Below are 21,168 nucleotides of genomic sequence, written 5' to 3' on the forward strand. Positions count from 1 at the left end.
TGCACACAAGCTGCTTCCCCACACGCGCTCGTGCTAAAAACGCCGTTCACTGCGTGAACGCCACCATGGTGCAGCAAGTCCTCTACAGAGCTCTGGTCTCCTCCAAGTGGCTCGCAGAGTGTGTCCGGGCCGACCGAATTGGGCCCAGCCTGCGAGTGCTGGACGCCTCCTGGTACGCTCCTGGGGAAAAGAGCGCCCAGCAGGATTTCCACGAGAGGCACATCCCCGGCGCCTTGTTCTTCAATATTGAGGAATGTAAAGACAAGTCGTCGTCCTACGAACTCATGCTCCCCAGCGAGGCGCACTTCGCTGACTACATCGGGCAGCTGGGCATCAGCAATGACACGCATGTGGTGGTGTACGACGGGGACGACTTGGGGAGCTTCTATGCGCCCCGGGCCTGGTGGATGTTCCGGGTCTTTGGGCACAGAACAGTCTCGGTCCTGAATGGCGGGTTCAAGAACTGGGTGAAAGAGGGGCATCCTGTGACGTCGGAGATCAGCCGCCCAGAGCCAGCGGTGTTCAAAGCCACCCTAAACAAGTCCCTGCTGAAGACCTATGAGGAGATGGTAGAAAACCTGGAATCCAAGCGGTTCCAGGTGGTAGATTCCAGGTCGGAGGGGAGGTTTCGTGGGACAGAACCAGAGCCAGGGAAAGAAGGTAGGAGTGCCCCCGTCAGCCAGGGTTGGATGTTTGCTCAATATTAACTCAGGCACAAGCCCTTCCCCATGCTAACATACACACGCCTTACCTAATGTACAGGTGAACCTTATCCCTAGTACCTCTGCTTGCTTCCCTGTGCACAAAATAGGACCTGCACCTCAACACACAGATCAGCCTGCCTGAAGAGATCAGGCTGTTTGGAACTAGGGTTTCCTTTCAATCTGTTTTTAAAGACGGAAACAATTGTGAAATTCAGAACTGGTTGCAGATGTCCCTTAGATTTAAAATTGTGGCCTGGTTCCCCCCTCCCCCAGCACCTGCTGGGAGTTAATCAGCTGTATACAGGCATGGGAAATTAGAATCGCTAGGCTTTTCTATTAAATTCATTTCTATTGTTAAGAGACATGCACACTATTACTATTCATGCTCACACCTCGTCTTAGTTGCATACACTAGCAGAAACCCAAGCTGTTTTTAAGCATAATCTTGTCCCTGTAACCCAAGGAAAGTTTTTTGAACTTAAGAGCAAAATCCAGTTTCAAATGAGCTGAAGAACTTGTTCGACTCGATCTTTGCCCCTGGAATCCTTACCATAAACTCAAACATTTTATTGTGAAAGAGCCCTAAGCCCTGACCCAGCAGGATATATGCTTCTTCCCTCCTCGCTTTTGGGACAAGCTGGAGGAGGCTGTATAGCTGTAATGTAATTAGCCTGAAGAGAAAGCTAGAACTGCAGTGGTAGATATGGGGAAAAGCTGGATGAACTCCATACATAGCAGCATGCCTGGAATGGAATTTCTCTCTGCTTGAAGTTAAAAGCCCTTATTGTAAGGGTTCATATATCACAGACACTCCCAGAAAAACATAGGAATGACTTTCAAACCCTGAGAGTTCCATAAATCCCAGGATTATTTGTTTTGTCTCCTGGTTTCAGATCACTTCAAGGAAAGCCAGTCCTCTCTTCAAACTGTGCAAAAGCATTTCCTGTTGTTGCTGTTTCTTGAGAGCTTTGGGGGCCAGGGGTGGGGGGTGGAGGGTAGTTGGGAGCAGGCAAGTGATCATAATCAAAGATCACAATCCTGAATTTAGATCCATGCAGACAGATCCCTGCACCCATGATGTAGTGGGGTTGTAAGTGGGGCCCACATATGGAGGCAACCATATATGTGGATCTGAGACATATTATTGAGACTTATTATTAGACTAGGGGTATCAAACTCATCTGCCTCCGTGAGCCATATGAGTCATGGGGGCCTGGTCTGTGGGTCAGATTGGACCCATACACCAGCCCTGTATGCCAGATCCAGCATTCATCATGGAGAAGGTGTGTGCCCTAGATCAGCCTGTCTGGGCACACAGTGCCCACTCTAGCATGCGTCCACTCCATGCCAGATCCAGCACACATCCCAGACCTGCCAGAGCAGGAATCATAAGCAGTGCATCCCTGGAGCAGGCTTCACATGTCATACAGACCCAGACCAGCCGATCACGGACTGTGCTGCACGTAGCACCTGCTCTGGCCACTCTGGGAGCATGCTGCACACAGAGCCTGCTCCAGCATGTGCTTGTTTTATGCCAGATCTAGCATGTGTCCTGGAGCAGGTGTCATGTGGCATGTGTACCAGAACAGCTGGTCTGGGTTTGTGCTGCACACAGCACCCAGTCCAGATGCCCCGGGGCATCTACTCTGGCTGCTTCAGGACATGTGCTGGATCTGTCACGGAGCAGATGAGAACTTAAGGAGGCACCGCATGCGGCCCTGTCCTGGAGTGAGGGGCCATCTGGCACACCCCAAATGCTGCCTGTGAGTTCACTTGAGACCCGCGGGCAACACCAGGGGTTGAATGATAGGTTTCCATGAGCCAGATCTTTGACACGCCTGTATTAGACAATGAGCTGTGGGATGGGAATTAACAAGAATGGAAAAGGAGGCACGACAACGGTTACTGCAGTTCTGGAGATGGGTTTATTGGTGGATCTTTTCTTTTTAGCATCTTAAAATCTGAGAATGTAGCTGTGTTCCTAGAAGTAAAAACTGAAATTCAATCTGAAGTGAACAATGCTCCTGGCAGATGGTGGATTCCACATTCCCTCTCCCCGGTCCCTGGAGTGGGGGTGGAGAGCTGTCATCAAGCAGCAGATACTGCAAACCCCTCACTGTTACTGTGAACACACTTGCCTACATTGAAACTATTTTTACTTTGCTTGGCCCATATTCATACCTCTTTAGCATTGTATTTGTTTCCCACATATAGCCCCAGTAGACAAACTTTCCAGGTGCATATGCTCACTGGCAAGAGGCTCATTAATTTAGTGAAGCTGATTTTTTTTGAACTACTTAACTGATGACAATATCAAGTGCAAATTGTCAGCACCAGAGTTTATGCCCAGCTGTGCAATCTGAAATCTATGCTATTACTGTGTTCCCTGATGGAATGACCTTTGTAACTGAAACACCTGCAGGTAGTTTAGGTAAGAAGGGTGATTTTTGAGGTTAAGAAACTGATCTACTACTCAGTTCACCTAAGCTCAGTTTATGACTGTTATTGATTTGTTTGATTGGCTCATTTAATCTTTCTGGCTTTGAATCCCCATCTGAAAATGAGGATTATTCCTTCCTTTCAGTTCACTCTGCCTGTTTAGATTTGTCATCTCGGACCTCAAGGGACAGATATTCAAAAAGCCTGAGCCTGAATGGATTCAATCTTTGCAGGTTAATCTAATCTACAAAGCTTGAACCAATCTGGAGGTGGATAGCCTTCCCCTTTTCATTCCAGAAATGGAGGCACATGCCTGCAGTGGCTCAGGCTAGGAGCCAGAGGACAGTAGAGCAACCCACCATTACCTTCTACAATGATGAGCTGAGGGGGGTGTGGCTAGGTCCCCCGAGGATGCTTTGATTAGAATGGGGTTTAAATCCCTACCCTGGCCTGCACCATCTCAGGCACCCCTCACGCCCCCAGTTGCTGCTCAAGGAGCGGGAGTGTTGCCAGCCCCTGGCTAGCACTCTGAGGCAAAGGGTGGGATGTGCAGTGCATGAATCTGTTGATGACACTGAGCTTTTCAATCTCCCTCTCCCTGTATGCAAATCTGGCAGGGCTGCAAAGCAGCAGGAAGCCACAATGCTCTTCTTAAACAGCTTTTTCCAAGGAAGGAAGAAAGAACATGGGTGACTGGTGCCCCTTGAGTCGGGGGGGGGCGTGTGTCAGCAGCTCTTCTGTCTGCCTTTGTCCTGTCTGCCTGTCCCAGTGAAATTGGAGATACACACACAGACACCTCTCAGCATTAGCTAGCATACTGCATGCCTAGGGTCTGTGCTGTGGGAGAGGGGAATTGCTGCTTGAGCAGGGAGGGAAGTCAGGCAGACCCTGCTGTGCCTGCAGTCTCCCCCAGAGCTCTGGATAGGAAGGAGAGGGGCAGGGCCAGCATATCCTCTGGAGGCCAGCCCAGCCCAGCCCAGGGCTGCAAAGCAACTGGGATGCTGGGGAACTCTGGTTTAACTTAAACCAGGAAGGTGTCTGGGAAGACATTGCATAAATCGGTTTGACCCAAATCAGTTAAGTCTGATACTACGTTCGACCAGGTTGATCTTAAACCAGTTTCAGCCATTTTGAAACTGGTTTATGTGCACCGAACTTCTGTTCTGTTGCAGGTTTCTGATCACTTAAGCCAGTTTCTGTGCAATGTCTGTCCTAGGAGCTTATTGTCTTCTAGGTGTTTATACAGCATCTTGCACAGTGGGATTCTGTTCCCTGTTAAGTTTTTTATCTGGTACCGTCATATGGGCAAGTAAGAACAACAGTGGCTGAATCTACATGAGACACTGACTGCACAATAGGCTCACTCCTATTGCGCAGTAGTGTTGTGTGGCACAAAGCATGATGCAACACTACTGTTCAGTAGTAATGAGCTACTGCCCAGTCAGTATCACCTAACAGCCGTTTGGTAATGCTACTGTACAGTAACTTCAGTTACTGCGCAGTCATTTAGTACTTGTGTATGCAAGTAAATGACTGTGCAGTTGTTAATGCGCAGTCAGTGTCTCATGCAGGCATGGCCAGTGCTTATAAAATCCCTTTATACCATTTGGCCCAGACATGTGCAGGAGCTCAAATGCAGTTGAAGATTTCTCAATTTCTTTACAGGCAGCAGAAACAGATGGAAACTTGCCAAAGGTGCATTTTGTTGTGAATGATGTTATCCTTGCCCCCCTCCTATTCTCTAGACTCCTATACTTTCCTCTTGGACTGCTTTTGCTCGCTCTGAAGGCAGCCCAGGGAAGGAGGGTGTTTCACTGTTCACTTTTCCTGTTTTGAGTGATGCCTATAAATCTAGCTTTCCTGAGTGGAACCTGCCCTTAGTCCACCCAATGCAGCCTTGCTAAATCCATCAGTTACCACAGAGGCAGAAATTCCTTCAAAGCCCATTGTGTTCCTCCAGAGCATGTAATTCCTAAGGTAGTTGGTGGGTATCTAGAAATGTGATGAGTTTGGCAGGTATCAGTCTAGGCACCAGAGTCTGCATCATGCCTATTCTGACTCTTTAAGAACTGATTTTTTTAACCATTTCAGCAGTCAGAGATACCACAGACAGATCTTGTGGCCAGGATTATGGAACCTGGCACAGATGAACAAGATTGTACTTAAATGGTTCTTTTTCAGCTAGTTCCTGAAAGATGGAGTTGAATCATTAATTATCCACCCTGAAGACAAGTAGTTAAGTTAAAAGGAATGATAAACAAGACAGGGTTTTTCAATTAAGGTTTTCAATTTTAAAAGCTGCAGCTGTTGTGAGAAGGACATTAGTTATTGGAGACAACTTGACTAAAGAAATCAGGAACTTAAGAGCTTGAGGGAGACTTAGAATTTCTTTCAGTCAAAGGTACAAAAATCAGCTGAAATTTGCAACCCAAGCGAAGGGGAAGAAAAATTATAGGGAAAAGCTCCAAACCTACCACAAAGAATGACCCTCTCAGAAAGGATTTTGGGTGTAAGTGAAGTGTCTACAAAGAACAGAAAAAGAGATTAATCAGCAAAGAAAGCAATATCTTAGATATCAGGAAGTGGGACCCTTTCCAGAAGTCCAGCTGAGTTAAACCTGACAAAGGAAAATAAAACAGACAGCAAAAAGTCCTTGAGCCCTGTAGGGCTTCACAATTATAAATAAGAAAAGAACAAGGAATAAGGAAGTGGGGCCGCTATGTGATGAGTTGGAAATAGCAGAGGAGTAAAACTTTGGGGTGTATTAGTTCAACACACAATGAGTGTGACATGGCTGTGAAATAGGTAAATATTTCCTAGGATAGGAGTATAAAAGATATGGCCCATGAGCCAGTGGCAGACCAACAGGGGGACAGGAGGGGGCCATGGCCTCTGAGCACTGGCCTTGTGGGGTGCCGGCTGGGCCCTTCAGAGTGTTTATCGCACAACATGACTTTAAGTATTGCTACGAGAAGGACCAGGGTGGGGAGGTACAAATGTAAGCATTAGCCCCTGGGCACTGGTGATCCACAGTGTGTCACTGTCATGAGCGGGATCCATCATCTGGCTCCCAGTGCTACCCCTGGGTCTTGAGTTGGCCCACATGCCAGACTGGCCCTGTGCACAGGACCCAGGACACAAGTCAGCATGGCACCTGCTCCAGCTAGTGCGGGATATGCACTACATGCTCTGAAAAAGGCAAATATATCTTAAGACAGGGGTACTCAACTGCTGGGCCATGGGCCTAATTTTAGTGTGGTAGGTCAGGCAGAGGTGGCACAGGACCAGTCAGAGCATGTGGTGCACAATCCAGGTGCATGGGGAGAGGGGAGGCAGTGTGGGTCTGGGTGGTGGCAGTTCAGGACCTGATCCTGGCATCTGGGGCCCAGTTGGGCCCACAGATTCACTCCGCACTATCCATCCACCCCATGGGGTCAAAAGGTAGAGCACTACTGCTCCAGGACATATCAGACAAGGTAGTTAAAGTAGAAATAAAAAAGTATGTCTGCTATTATATACAGCAGTTGTGAAATCTGAAATTCAGTGTGCAGTTTTGTACATCCCTGTTCCCTTAAAATGGATTCACACTGGAAAAGGTACAAAGAAAAACTACTGCCTCTCCATTGCCCTTGCCATCCTATGTTACTGGAAGAGGCTAAAGGAGCTAGGCTTGGTTAGCTCTTGTTCAGTGATGCCATCGGTATGCCAATGAAATGAAACTCAGATCATTTACAGCAAAATCGGATAGTTAACTCTTTTTTTAACTGATGGCTAGCTACGAGGTTTTCATGAGATCCCAGATGTAACCCAGGTAAAATGGAGGTGATGCTGGCTGAGTAGAAGAAATGTTAGACAGACAGTGGTGCATGACATCTGTGTATGTGGTGCTGTGGTGTTTATACATCCCTTTATCAGGGAGATCTGCAGTCAGGAAGTAACCCTGGGACCTCCATGGCTCCTGGAGTTCCAGCTGACTTTGGTTGCCAAAAATGTCTTCTTCCATCTGTTTGCCATGGCCATGGGGAGAGTTTATGGAGTTGTCCTTGCCACAGTTAACCACATTAGACTGGGATTACTTTGTGCTCTATGTTAGAGCTGGCATTGAAAACCACTCAGAAATGGCATGCAGCAGGCAGTGTAGAAATTTCAAACGTGCCAAATGATTTAGGAGCACAAATCTCATTGAAAGCCAGTGGGACTCATGCTCCTACAGAAGTGGTTCTCAACCTTTTTAGGCTTCAGGCACCACTCCATAACTCTTGTGAACTGAGCTGCACCCATTTCAATAACTAATTTATTTATTGCAGCACTTAACTCTGGGCACAGCGGCCCAGGATGCAGGGAGGAACAGGCACTTAGCTCTTCACACAGAGGTAGGTGTGAGCTTAGCTCCTTGCACTGGAGCCAGATGGAGAGGAGCCTGCACTTATCTCCTTGCATAAGGGCTGGGTAGGGAAGAGCAAATGCCTACCTCCTCTCACCCTCAAAAGAATTTTGTGGAACTGCTTGATGCTGTGGCGACCCTGTTGAGAGCCACTGTCCTACATCGTATTCCCAACCTGCCCTTGAACCAGAGGCTGGGAGGACGTTTCTGAAAAGCCCACCAAGAAATGAAAGCATGTATTGCACAGAGCTAGGAAGGTGTCTTTGGCTTTGTATTAACATCTGGGTACGACTCCAGGTCCTTTTCTGTAAACCTTGGTGGTGTTTGGTGTCCAGCTATCACCTTTGTCCCTGTGGACTATTGCAACAACTAATGTGTTCTCGTTAATCAGCTAGCTTTAACCTATGAGCTCTGTGGTAAGGCCTTGGTGGAAAGCTCTGATTTGCTTTCCCTGTTTGCCAGATTCCAGCTTATTTACCTTTGGTAGAGCATGAAGTTTATCTGTTCTCCTAGGTTTCCAGGTGGTTGGGGAATGAACAGGGGCCAGTCCAATGCTATTGGGATAACTTACTTCTGAGGCCAAGTAGTTGAGTGTCTCTGTTTACAAAGTATTTACTGGTGGTGGATGGCCATGTTAACTGTAGTGATGTGCATGTTTTTTAAAAAGTAAAGATGAAATAGCTCTCTGTCTTGGAAGAGAACTGCATACAGCTCTTGAGCTTGGATAAGGAGATATCTGAAGAGTGACAGAGCAGGCAGGTGACAGCTCAGGGCATGGAGAGGAATTGGTCACACTGTGACATAGAGGAGCTTGCATGGTGCACTGTGCTTCTGTGCAGTTTGTGTTGCTGCTATTAGTCTTTTGAGTGCATAGCCCAGGAAGGGTCCAGTTCTGCCATCACAGAATATATATAATTCCTGGCTATGCCACTCTGGACCCCAAAACTCCTCCTCCCAGGATGCCGAGACATAGGAGGTGGAGGGGAACCATACAACTATTATACTGGAAACCAACCTATACTGGGGGAGTCCCCATAAACCAGCTTTGCAGTTCAACTCCTGGAAAGGGGCCATGATAGAGCACAGGATCAGAACCATAGCTTTTCCCAGGGGTTACTTTTGTTCAACAGGGGAGACTAAGGCCCTGAGTCTTTAACGCTTTCTCCCAACAAAAAGCTGTCTGGTTTGAAAGCTGCATGCAAGTGCTGCTTTAGTAGTCTATAGTAGTATGAGAGACTGGCATTTGGAAACACGATTTTCATTAAAAAGCAGCAGAGCAGGAATGACAGTAGTTCCCTTCCCAATATTTGCTCTACAATACTGAAATCATTTTCCAAGGAAGCGTGCAGACCCTACTGAGAGCTGGAGCCAATTTCTGTTGAGCTCAGAGGAGACAAATCAAGAAGCAAATGAGACGGATAATGTCCGTCTGGAAGAGAAGGAGGTCGCTTGTGACCCAGCCGCAGAACAGCCTTCCAAAGGAAGCTCATCCTTGTTTCAGGCTCTGTCTTTCTACCATCTCCCTTTACCTGCGGGACAAAATAAAATGTCACAGATCTTGCAGCCTCACACTGTGGTTATGCAACCAAGAGTGATGATATCAAAGCATCATTATGTAATGACATGACATTGTGATGCTGTGTCATGATGCAAGATTGTGGCATTATGAGGCCTAAAATTAACTGGGGACTCTTTTTCATCCTCTCCTTTTGTAGGAGGAGAGCCAACTTATGACTAGCTGGACCAACCTATGCTTTTAGAACAGCTGGTGTCTTGTTTTTTGAAATATAGGTTCCTACTGATGTGATCTCCACAAATATTACCTCCTTCACGCTCCTTAGAAATACAAACCTAACTAATTCCACTCACTGGAAAACAATTTCAAGCCAGAATGTACAATCCCAGGCTCTAATGGGGAGTGAGCCAAAGCCCATGAAGGTCAGCAGAAAAACTCCCATTGACCTGAGAGAGCATTGAGCCAGGCACATACTTAAAGAGTTTGAATGTCAATGAGACTGTTAAAATCCCATTCATCATTTTTGATATCTACTTTGTATTAATGGCATTATTCTTTGGAACATATTTTCAGACAGCATGAATTGATATGAATGGCTTCACAGAGTTTCTGAGCAGAGAGAACTTGACCCTTGTTTATCCTGGGGCAGACCAGCTGTAAAGTACTATATAGTCTGAATTCTCCACTTGCATGGATAGTTCTTTATGCACTTTACCTTATGGTAGGGGCAAATCAAACCCTAAATGTGCCATGGCTGCCAGGTTCAGGCATGGACTCCAGTTCCTGTTTCCCTAGAAGATAACCTGTGAGAAATGGATCCAAACACATGGCTGAGAACATTTTTCATGACCTTTCTGCCTTTTAAGAACTTGTGTTGTCTGCCCTGTTTCACTAATGGTTAGAAATGATTTCATAATTTCACAGGGCCAGGTTCACTCCTGATATGACTATGGGCAACTCTGGTGAATTTGGCCCATACAGTAAATGTTAGGGGCCGGAAATGGCCACAGGGTGTTCCAGTCTGATATCTTCTTGCATATGTTTCTGCATTACTCTTTACACCTTGTCTGTTAATGTCTAGCCTATTCTGCTGTAGCATCTCTGCAGTGACAGAGGACCCTGCTCATGAAGAATCTTAGATTCTGCAAACAAGGTTTTTTGGGTGAATCTGATATCTTTTATTAGACCAACTTAAATAGTTGGAAAACAATTTTTAAGCAAGCTTTCGGGTTCAAAAACCCTTTGTCAGGCTGAGGAAGTTTCAGCAGTTGGTGTGTGCTCTTCCTGGATGGAATGAAAAGTAAAGAAGCCAGAGGCTGGGCTGGTACACATACAAGATAGGCAATCAGTGAAGATGTAAATTGAGAAGTCAGGGATTTCTCTCACTAATGTTCAACCTTAGTTTGTCTTCTCTAAGGTGCCTGTATCCTCCAGTCCATCACTCCATACAACCACCCTCCTCAGATTGTGAGCAATTTTCTTAACAGGATTTGCTGATTGTGATCCTGTTGTCTGGATATTTCTTTAAACATTCTCATGTTTCCTTCTCTCTGGTGGTATTTTTCTAGGGCTGGAACCAGGTCACATCCCTGGCACGGTTAACATGCCCTTCTTCAACTTTCTCACGGAAGCTGGCTTTGAGAAGAGCCCCGAGGAGCTTCAGCACATGTTCCAGGAGAAGAAGGTGGACCTCTCAAAGCCGCTCATTGCCACATGCCGTAAAGGGGTCACAGCATGCCATATTGCCCTGGCAGCATACATCTGTGGCAAACCAGATGTGGCTGTCTATGATGGTTCCTGGTCAGAGTGGTTCCGCCGTGCCCCACCAGAGTATAAGGTGTCAGAGTGGAAACGTGGTACGGCTTGAAGGGAAGAAGGCTGTGATGCACTTCTACAGCATCCATCAGGCATCAGATTTTTCTGCAGTCTCTTTTCACAAGCACTGAAAAGGTGGTAGAGGGAGGGTAATGTATGAAAATCATCATACTTTATACTTTGTCTCATTTTCTAACACCAAGGGGTAGGCTTTTGGGGGGCTCTCTTTTTGTTTTTTATTAGACCACTGAATAAAATCTGTACCTTCAGATTACATGTCTGTGCATGTCTCTGATCCTTCCTAGTACCCACTCACCTCATCGCACTCTGCAGGAAGAACAGCCATGTTACACTGAGGAAAATAATGCTCCTCTGTAATCTGCTCTGTGAAATCCCAGCTGAGTTGTGAGATAGCAAGTCTAAGCTCCAAACATTCCCAAGACATGAGTGGCGCAGTCTTGTGCTAAACTACAGCACTATGTGTTCTAGTCTGGACTGCTTCACTGATTTGGTGAGTGATTGTAGCAAGCTACAGAAACGAGGAGAACATTACTTGTCTTCTGGAGAGCGTTTGAGGAGACCCTTGGATGGCATGTTCCACAGAAATGCAGAAATCCTGTTAATTATTATTATTTTATTTTGAGAATTGTCACAAAATCATATGACTATGCTGAGAACTATCAGGTCTGGGCACCTTCTGGGACAGAAGGGTTTTGGTTTGGGTTTTTTAAAGCTACAAGGATGACTCCAAACTGTGATGTTTATTTTGGTTCCCATAGTAACTACAGCTCACAGATAGGGAGGGTTGTTCCCTAGCAACCATCTATGGTGCATACTTTTAGTTCAACCTCATTATCAGCACTCCTGGACTTCATCAGGGCCTGCCCAGTTAGAAGAATCACTTTGGCATCTTCCCTGAGACCATGGAACAGGTGAGATACCTCTAAAAGAGAGGTTTCACTTCTCGGCCTCTTTCCTAGGGACTGAACCAACTCATCAGACAGAAGGACTCAGACAGATACACTAACAAAGACAGTCTGACCTAAACAAAGACATCATTTCATGTTTCCTGCCATAGTAATCTCACCATCTTTTGGATGCCTGGCTAGGCCTCATGTGGGAGACATGGGGGGCTCTACTTGGCCACATCTGGCAGCTGATACTGAACCACATCTGGCAGGAGACACCGGGCCACATCTCACACATATATAGTTCATCTATTATAATAATAATAACAATAATAATAGTGCTTTTCCAGGCAAGAGACCTTGTGAGAATGACCCAGCTACAGCTGCCTAAGGAGGTTAGTCCTTTGCTCCAGAGTGACAGCTCTCAGGTTCCTCTGTGGTCATTTGATACCAGAAGACAGGAAAGTGTGAACAAGGTGAAAATGTCTGGGGATGGTAAAGCAGGCTAAGAATTTACTTGGGGATCTTCAGAAAAAAGGAAGAAAAATGTGTTTTCATTATTTCTAACTCCTGAATTGAAATGCATTTCATACTACGTGAATGTACTGTGCTTACTGCAGAATGGGTTCAAAAATAAGAATAACTGGATGAAACTCTATAGCTTGTGTTATACAGATGGTCAGAAATGATCTAATGGCTACTTCTGGTCTTTAATGAATCTAGGAATAAGGCCTGGATTTCAGTTAGAGCCACCTGCTGCTGCTATAAAGTAAATAATAGTAGTAATGTATAATTATTTCAAATCTGCCTGTGAAGTTTAACATCCTTTAAATCACGAAAAACTGGGAAATCAGAGTTAATTGTTAATGGTTATGCTTTGTGAAATAAGGAGACAGAGTAGGCAGTATCCCAGCCCCTTGTCCACAGAACTTTCAAGTCACAGCTGGTAAAGTCTTCAGTTGTTGAATTGAAGACTTGCAGGTTCAGAGATCAGAATATCAATAATGGTAATTTTACTGTAGGTAGAAGGCAAGAGCCAGTGTGAGAACTAAGGGTAGGAGATCCAGTTAGTAATGCTGATTCTTTCAGGCTGGTTATAATTTTAATAAAAATGTAAGCATTTGAGTGCTCTGAATGGGAACCAAAGAAAAGAACCTAATTTCATCACATGGAACAGTGACATTTCTTCAGTTAGGACCCAACCCTGTGCCCATGGAGTCAACTGGAGCCTGGTTGTGGTCTTCATCTGGGCTATGACTTGGGAGCCCTTGCTTTCAGGTTTTATCGTCTCACATGCAAGTCCTAAGGTCTAACAAAGGTCAGGGAAAAAAGTTAGCAGCATGGGTGAGGTTTGCACATGAGAGCTACCCAACAAACTTCCTCCACGCAAAACACAGTCAGCCTGTGGAGTCTAATACCAGTGTAAAATACCAGTGGGTTTTTTTCCCCAAAAGGGCTAGGTTTTGGGGGTTTTTTTAATAATATCATTTGCACTTATGCCACAATGGGTGAGGGTAATTGATGGAAAGCATAAAGCGATCACTATGGGAATCAAGAATCCCAGCTGCATACGTACTATGTTTTGTGGCTGATGCTTTCCTCTGCTGTTCTGCTCTTTCACCTTCATACTCTTCTGGTTACACTTTAAATCCTTTGAGAAGAGGAAGTTTCTCACTATGTTTTTATGGTTCCTAGCCCAATGGGATCCTGATTTGGTTGAGACCTCTATGCTGTACAATAAGACATGTAACAAATAATTTTTCTGTTATTTTTTTATCTGCTTTTGATATCTCAGTCAACAGACACTAATTGAGGCAGTCCTTATCAAATGGAGTTCCACAGTAATTGCTTACAGTATTCCAGTATTGCTGTGGCTGTCTTCTTGTTTTGTTTTACAGTATTCTCCCATAATTGTCCACTTTTTCTGATAAGAAATGAATGTTGACTTCATGCATCAATTAGCTGATTGAATCTGGTACTACAAAGCCTATAGTAAATGGGTGGTAAGCCCGTATCTGTATGAGACACGATTTACTTCTCACAGATGGACAGATCAGTTCAGATTCTATTGTTCCCCACATTATGCTTAACACACTCCTTTGTTTCTCTCTTGAGGAGGTGCCTATAGCCCTGGCCTCTCATATACCTGCTGCAGAGAAACAAGAATCTAGACAGGCTGGTAGTCCATCAGGTAAGCAATACAGTAGAGAAGATGCCCCTCTTTTATACCACATGTTATGGCAAGCCCTCAAATCCCAGGTTAGTTATTTTTCTCTATCCCTTAGACTACACCTGGATTCCTATGTAATTGTGTGTTTTCATAAATGCATGATGTTAAATATGCAAGCAGGCAAAAGAGTGTCTGTCTGCATTGATTCACAGTTCGTGCCTGTGGAAATATATGTGTCCTGATTAGACAGGTGTATTTTTTCAAGAGGGTATTCATGTGGACATGTGCCCAGCAGAAAGAGCTGGGGGGGGAGGGGTAGGAAATCATTGAATGAGAAAGACAGCATGTTCTATTCAGCTGTGTGTGTAGGCATACATTTGCATGGGTAAGAGTACTCTTGCACAATGTTCAGTACACAAGCAGTGATACTTCTTTATGCATGTATGCAACCAAGATGCTTATTTGTGTGTGTTTCTGGACATGTACATACCTGTGTATATAACAGTGACAGCTGAGACCCCTCAGCTCAGAAGAAACATGAAGACCATCATGCTGCATTTTTGAAAGTGGCCCTTAATGCTATCTTTTTATTTAATGATACTGCACAGTACCAGATGGATTTATTACATCATTTAAAACACCATCCGCTACCAAAACAATGCCAGATATGTTCCTTCTGTCTTTGAGCAGAACCTGGAGATGCCAACAAGGAGTATATTGTGGCAGGAGCATGGCCCACTAACAAGAGAACCTCCTTGAGGAGTTCCAGCAGAACCTCACGGAAGATCTCCAAGGTCCCTGCAGCTCCAGGAACACCTTCAATCTCTGCTCCAGTTAAACCCATGGCATCCCCCTCTGTGCAGCATCTCTGGAACAGAAGCTACAGCAAACAGAGCCTTCGGCCTAAAAGTCCCTCTGCACAGACTGATGATGCTGGAGAGGAAGGAGAAGAGACCAGAGATGTCTCAGGCATCAAGGAACCTGCAGTGGGGCAACATCAAAGAGGGAGGACTGGGGCCCTCCAACAGCTGGCACAGTCTAGCCAGAGGGAAGCAGAAGATGCTCAAACCAACTCAGATGTAGCAAGGCAGCATCGGACACTGGGGCCCAGGATACCTGGATCTCCCCGAAAGACCATCAAGAGCCGCTACAAAGAGACAAAGGAAGTTCAGAATAGTTTAAGTGCCAAGGAATCCTTAGCATCAATAGGGCAAGATGTGAAAGCTGAAGGAAAGCCTCTTTCAGAGAGGAAGAGCAGCCTGATTCCCCCCATTAGTAAACACAACTGTGGGAGCACTGTAGTGGACCACCTCATTGCTGCAGAACAGGTAATAGAGGAAGGCAGTGGCTTCACAGACCCTCAAGGAGTAGGGTGGCTGCTTGCTGAGGTGGTGTGAGAGTTGACTGACTGGAGATTGAAGTGGTTCCTGGAAGGTGTTTGGCAGGGAGCAGTTTGAATTTTGCACTTGGGGGCAGGTCCTGTCATCCCTTCCCCACCCTGCTCTCCGTAGCAAACTCTAGACCCAGAGACATCCACTGTTTGACATGTCCTTGTGTCCTCTCTCAGGCTCTGTCATAATTTTGTTTCTCTTGATAAAGAAGCAGAGGGTGGAGGGCTCTGCAGTCAGAATTAAAATCAGCAGTTCTTCTGGGCAAGATGGTAAGAGTGCCAGTACACACCAAAGGTCTGAATTCCCACCTCTTGTTAGTAGCTAGAATTTGATTGGTTCCTAAGTTGCACCCATTTGTTGCACCCAAGTCTAAATCGGTCTAGGTGTTTTGGGTGCACCCAGAACTAGTAAAAGAGGGTTATATTGTCTCCCTCAGGTTTGCTTACAGAAGCAGATGCCCCAGGGGATAAGGTGCACATGGGCAATGTGGATGAAGTCTGACTCTATTGCTTGTGATCTTCAGGAACGCCGTGCTCTCTGCGAGGCTGGATTGATTGAAGGGCAGAAGCGACTCAGCGACCGAACACTCAAACTGCTCGAAAACCCCCTGACCTCCACAGGTTTTGCTGATTACAATGAGCTGGGCTACAACCTGAGGTCCAACATCTTCCAAGGTGGGCAGCCCAACACTGCTACCTCAAAGGTCCAGTACTGACTCCCTGTGCACTTTGTGTTATCCTGGTCTTCTGAGTTGGTAGATGAGGTGTTCATTCAACTCTAAGTCTCTTCTCTGTACCTCTTGCACCTCTCTTTTGTCACTGCTGTGACACTGTTCAAAGAAGAGAAATAATGGCTTCCCTTTTTACTTCTTTTGTCTGTCTCCCACATCGCCTTTTTCCAACTGATGAGAAGACAGGGTATATAACCTGACCACCTATCTCCTCTACCTGGACTGTAATTCCTGCTATTGGATGTGCCACACAAATATCTCCACTTCAGATCACCTCCTCCTTCCTTAGTCAAGGTTTCTGCAGACATGCCTCTCCCCCAATTTCTATGCATCCAGAGTCCTCAGTGATCCCTCTGTATTCCCTCCAGCATAACTGTTTGGAGATCTAGCTACTCTATTGGTCTCATCTCTATGGCATCTGAGTACCTCTTGGGTACACAACTCTGTCCCCAACTTCCCATATGCCAACCTAAGATGGATTATTATTACTGTTAAATTTCTAGGAACTGCAGTGAACAAGTAAGGCCTTGTTGTGCTGGGTAATTTTGCAGCCAAGTAGCGAAGAAGACGGTTCCTCTCCCAGAGAGCTCAAAATAGATATTGACTTAGAAGAAACAGACAAAAGAGGGTAGGAACAGGTGGGGAGGATGACATAGCAGTACATCAAAAGATGAGAATCTAGAAGTCAAAAGAAGAGAACAAGAGTCACCTTGGTTTGTGCATGCATGGCCCAGTGCTGGATGGCCATGATTTGCAGGCCTTGTGGGTGAGTTGCACAAAAGGTTTAAGAGGCAAGGTGGTGGTTTTGTGAAGTTAGACTGGGAGTTTCACCCATTTATGGCTGACAAGCTTCTGCAAGAGAGTGGTGGTCAGAGTCCAGGTGATCTTGGAATCATCCTCAGATCTTAATAGAATAGCGGAGTAAATGGAAATACAGTGAGAGGGACAAGATTGTCTCCCTATCCCTTTTCCCTTTCCCTCTTGTTGGCTAGAGTTTGCCATGCCCAGAGCTGGATCCATCTGTCCACAGCATGAGCAGTTGTGCAGGATCTGTATACAATTCCTGTGTATCCTGTTTCTTGCAGGTGGCCCACTGGAAAGCAAGAGCCTGATGAAGGATTCCTATACCCCAGATGTGATTCAGAGGGCAGTCAGGGACCCCAAGCACTGGCATGGAAGGAAAACTGATGAACTAGGTATGCCCACTGCCAGGAGCAAGCAACCCATGTGCTTCAGGGTTGGGCGCTGCCAAAACAGGGAGAGGGTGATAGGTATGGGATGGCAAGTGGCAAAGGAAAGAAGCTGATGAATTAAAGATGGGCATCTTCACAGGAGAAGAGACAGAGATAAAGCTGCCATAGGTGGGTAGGTATTAAGGGGCAGGGACTAGGATTGCAGCAGTGATAGAGTTATGTGGTTTGTCTTTTTTGTAGGGAGGTGGCATCAGAAAAATGCCTTAAACATCAACCTGCAAAAAGCTTTGGAGCAGAAATATGGGGAGAAGAACAAAGGTTCCAAGTCGTAGATGGTGAAGGAAAGAATATGAGTGCTTGCAGAGAGGGGCCTGCTCTTCCTACCCCGACAATAAACCTCCATGCAGCCTCTAAACTCATGCTTACTGAGTGTCAGTGGTAAATTGACAATAAGAGAACTGAGGAATCAGCTGGCAAAGCCTTTCTGTCTGGGTCCAAAATAGGGAGGGGGAAGGCAGGTCCCTTAGGCCAGAGTGTTTCTTTGAAGAGTGGCGCGAGAAGAAATGGAAACTGGGGAGTGGTGTGAGAGGAAAAGGGAGGAGGGGGGTGGGCAAAGCCCAGGAATTAATGAACTAGGGGACCAAATACCCGTCACTAGCAGACCAGCAAAAGTGCTAGGTAATTAACAGGGTGGCCAAGGATTTCTTTTGTAGGTGTGTGTGAAAGACAAGGGAATAAACTCCAGCATAAATTAACATTGGTGGCATTTTCAATGGCTACCAGCCCCATTTCCCTCTCTCCCCAGTGGATTCTGTGTAGAAATCTCCTGCAGGGCAGCAGAGAAGTTGAGTGGCAACACAAACCAGGTAGACAGCCATCTTTCCCTGATAATTTTTTATGCACATTGACTCTAAGCTATTTTAGGATACCTGTCACTGTCGGTACATTACCCAAGGGTCACTCTTGGAAGGCTGGAGACAGAAGGTGTGTGGGACAGGACAAAGAGGCAATTTCTCCCTCCTCCACCCCTAATTCTGGCTCTCTTGCTTTAAGGCTGGTGGACAGGGACTACCATGGAGAGCTTCTGCATTGCCAGGATCCTGGAGGAGCTATGAGAAAACCTGCCAAATATGTCCTCAGAACAGGAGGCAGCAGATGACTCATCAAGACCAATGAATTCATAGCACAAACCAGTGCTCAAAATCTATCCCATCAAAGGAGCAAGGGATGGCCACAAGGGCACCCAAACTGCCCCTGGGCTTTTCCAAGCCAGTGAATCATATTACAGTAAGGATAGTTGTTTCTGGGGGTTTCATGACCAGCCATTCCTGTCTGTGCGATTCCCGTGAAGCTGTCCTCCAGAAGAAAGGTCCATCTGTGAGCAAGATCATGCCAACCATACAGGGTACATGTGAGCTACCGTCTACAACAAAAATTCTCAAACAGCCTGCAGTGGCATCCTGGGGTGCCCTGAGAATTTATGTAGGGTGACACAAGGTGCTACACAATGTTACCACTGTTAGGTGCTCACACATGATTCATAAGATCAGCCTAAGCTTTTCAAACAGGAAACATTCTGACAAGGAAGCTTACAAGAAGTGGAAACTTGGACAAACAACTAGGAAGAAGTATAAGAGTATTGCTCAGGTATGCAGAAAAGAAACTAGGAAGGCCAAAGCACAACTGAAGTTGCAGGTAGCAAGGGACATGAAGGGTAACAAGAAGGGTTTCTACAAGCATATCAACAACAAGAAAAGGGAAAATGTGGGTCTCTTACAGAATTGGGGAGGCAACCTAGTGAGAGATGATCTGGAAAAGGCTGAAGTACTCAATGTCTTTTTCACTTCAGTCTTGACAGGCAAAGTCAGCTCCCAGACTACTGCACCTGGCAGCACAGTGTGGGGAGGAGGTGAGCAGCCAACAGTGATGAAAGAACAGGTTAGAGACTAGAAAATCTGGACATGTACAAGTCCACAGGGCCAGATGTGATGCACCTGAGGGTGCTGAGGGAGTTGGCTGATGCAATTAAAGAGCTACTGGCCATTATCTTTGAAAACTTGTGGTGACTGAGAGGTCTTGGATGACTGGAAAAGGGAAAATATAGCAGCACCCATCTTTAAGAAAGGGAAGAAGGAGGATCTGGGAAATTATAAATCGGTCAGCCTCACCTCAGTCGCTGGAAAAATCATGGAACCAGGTACTCAAGAAATCCATTTCCAAGCACTTGGAGCTGAAGAAAGTAATCAGAAACAGTCAGCATGGAGTCACCAAGGGCAAGTCATGCCTGACCTACCTGATTGCCTTCTATTATGAGTTGACTGGCTCTTTGGATGTAGGGAGACCAGTGGATGTGGTATACGTTGATTTTAGCAAGGCTTTGATACTGTCTCCCACAACATTCTCACCAGCAAGCTAAGGAAGTCCAGGTTGTATGAATGGACAGTAAGGTGGATAGAAAACTGGGTGGATCATTGGACTCAGAGTAGTAATCAATGGCTCGAACTCTAGTTGGCAGCTGGTATCAAGCAGAGTTCCCCAGGGGTCAGTCCTGGGGTTGATTTTGTTCAATATCTTCAGTGACCTGGGAGATGTGATGGAATGCACTCTCAGCAAGTTTGCAAAAGACACCAAGCTGGTGGGGAGAGGGGAGAAGTAGTGGATACACTGGAGGGTAGAGCTAGAATTCAGAGAGAACTTGACAAATTGGAGAATTGGACTAAAAGAAATCTCATGAGATTCGATAAGGACAAGTGTGAAGTCCTGCACTAAGGATGAAACAATCCTATGCATTAGTACAGGCTGGAGACCAACTAGCTATGCAACAGCCCTGCAGAAAAGTACCTGGGGGTCACAGTGGACAGTAAGCTGAATGAGAGCCAATAGTTTGCCCGTGTTGCCAAGAATGGTAATGGCATACTGGGCTGCATTAACAGGAGCATTACCAGAAGATCAAGCAAAGTGATTATTCCCTTCTATTCAGCACTGCTGAAGCCACATCTGGAGTATTGTGTCCAGTTTTAGGCCCCCTACAGAAAGGATCTGGACAAATTGGAGAGAGTCTAGCAGAGGGCAACAAAAATGGTTAGGGGGCTGGGGCACATGACTTCTGAGGGAACATTTTTTAGTCTAGAGAAAATAAGGCTGAGGGGGGATATAATAGCAGCCTTCAACTACCTGAAAGGTGGTTTCAAAGAGGATGGAGCTGGACTGTTCTCAGTGGTGGCAGATGCCAGAACAAGAAGCAATGATCTCAAGTTACAACAAGGGAAGTTTAAGTTAAATATTACAAAAAACTCTCTCATGAGGAAGGTAGTAAAACAGTGGAACAGGCTATCCAGAGAGGTTGCTGAATTTCCAACCTTGGGGATTTTTAAGATCTGGGTAGACAAAGCCTTACCTGAAATTATGTGGTTTGAAGCAGCTTCTTCTTTGAGCAGGGGGTTGGACTAATGACCTTCTGAGGTCCCTTCCAACCTTAATTTTCTATGAGTTTATGACAGGCTGTGAACTATGTTCTTTACTGCAGAAAAACTGCTCTATTGTATTTCCATAGACAAAAAAACAAGTAAAATTAAGAAAGAGCTGGCATTTTCCATGGGATGCCTCAAGTCTAACAAGGAGTGGCATGAGTTTCAAAAGTTTGAGAACCATTAATCTAGATCCATCTCCCAAAGAAGGGAAAACCAAATGGGGATAGATCCATTGCAGTGTTTCTCAAACTTCTCTGGATTGGGACTTGCTTTCATCAATCACATTTATTTCATTTACAACATTTACTAATTTGAGATAAATACAAAGTGGATGCATGCTCATGATACCACTGAAAAGGACCTATGGTGCTGCTTGGGTGGCTCTCCCTAATGTGAGAAATACCGGTGCATAAAGATGGGGATGAACCAGGAATAGTAACAGGCTTGA

The 21,168-nt window shown here is 45.7% G+C and overlaps 2 protein-coding genes across 2 annotated transcripts; both read left to right on the forward strand.

Moving 5' to 3' along the window:
• Positions 1–65: 65 nt before the first annotated feature.
• On the forward strand, positions 66–11,134 carry TST (thiosulfate sulfurtransferase). Its single transcript, XM_090043096.1, has 2 exons — positions 66–660; positions 10,612–11,134. Exons 1-2 carry the CDS (start codon positions 66–68, stop codon positions 10,908–10,910), a joined length of 894 nt encoding a protein of 297 aa, XP_089899222.1. The 3' UTR covers positions 10,911–11,134.
• Positions 11,135–11,266: 132 nt separating this feature from the next.
• CIMIP4 (ciliary microtubule inner protein 4) lies at positions 11,267–17,642 on the forward strand. The gene is made up of 5 exons (XM_090043091.1): positions 11,267–13,957; positions 14,627–15,264; positions 15,851–16,001; positions 17,143–17,253; positions 17,491–17,642. The coding sequence occupies exons 1-5, from the start codon at positions 13,786–13,788 to the stop codon at positions 17,580–17,582; spliced, it is 1,164 nt and encodes a 387-aa protein (XP_089899217.1). The 5' UTR covers positions 11,267–13,785; the 3' UTR covers positions 17,583–17,642.
• The last annotated feature ends 3,526 nt before the right edge of the window (positions 17,643–21,168 follow it).

Source organism: Crocodylus siamensis, chromosome 4 (assembly GCF_052110815.1).
Source record: "Crocodylus siamensis isolate JL-2025a chromosome 4, ASM5211081v1, whole genome shotgun sequence".
In the NCBI taxonomy this organism is placed as follows: domain Eukaryota; kingdom Metazoa; phylum Chordata; order Crocodylia; family Crocodylidae; genus Crocodylus; species Crocodylus siamensis.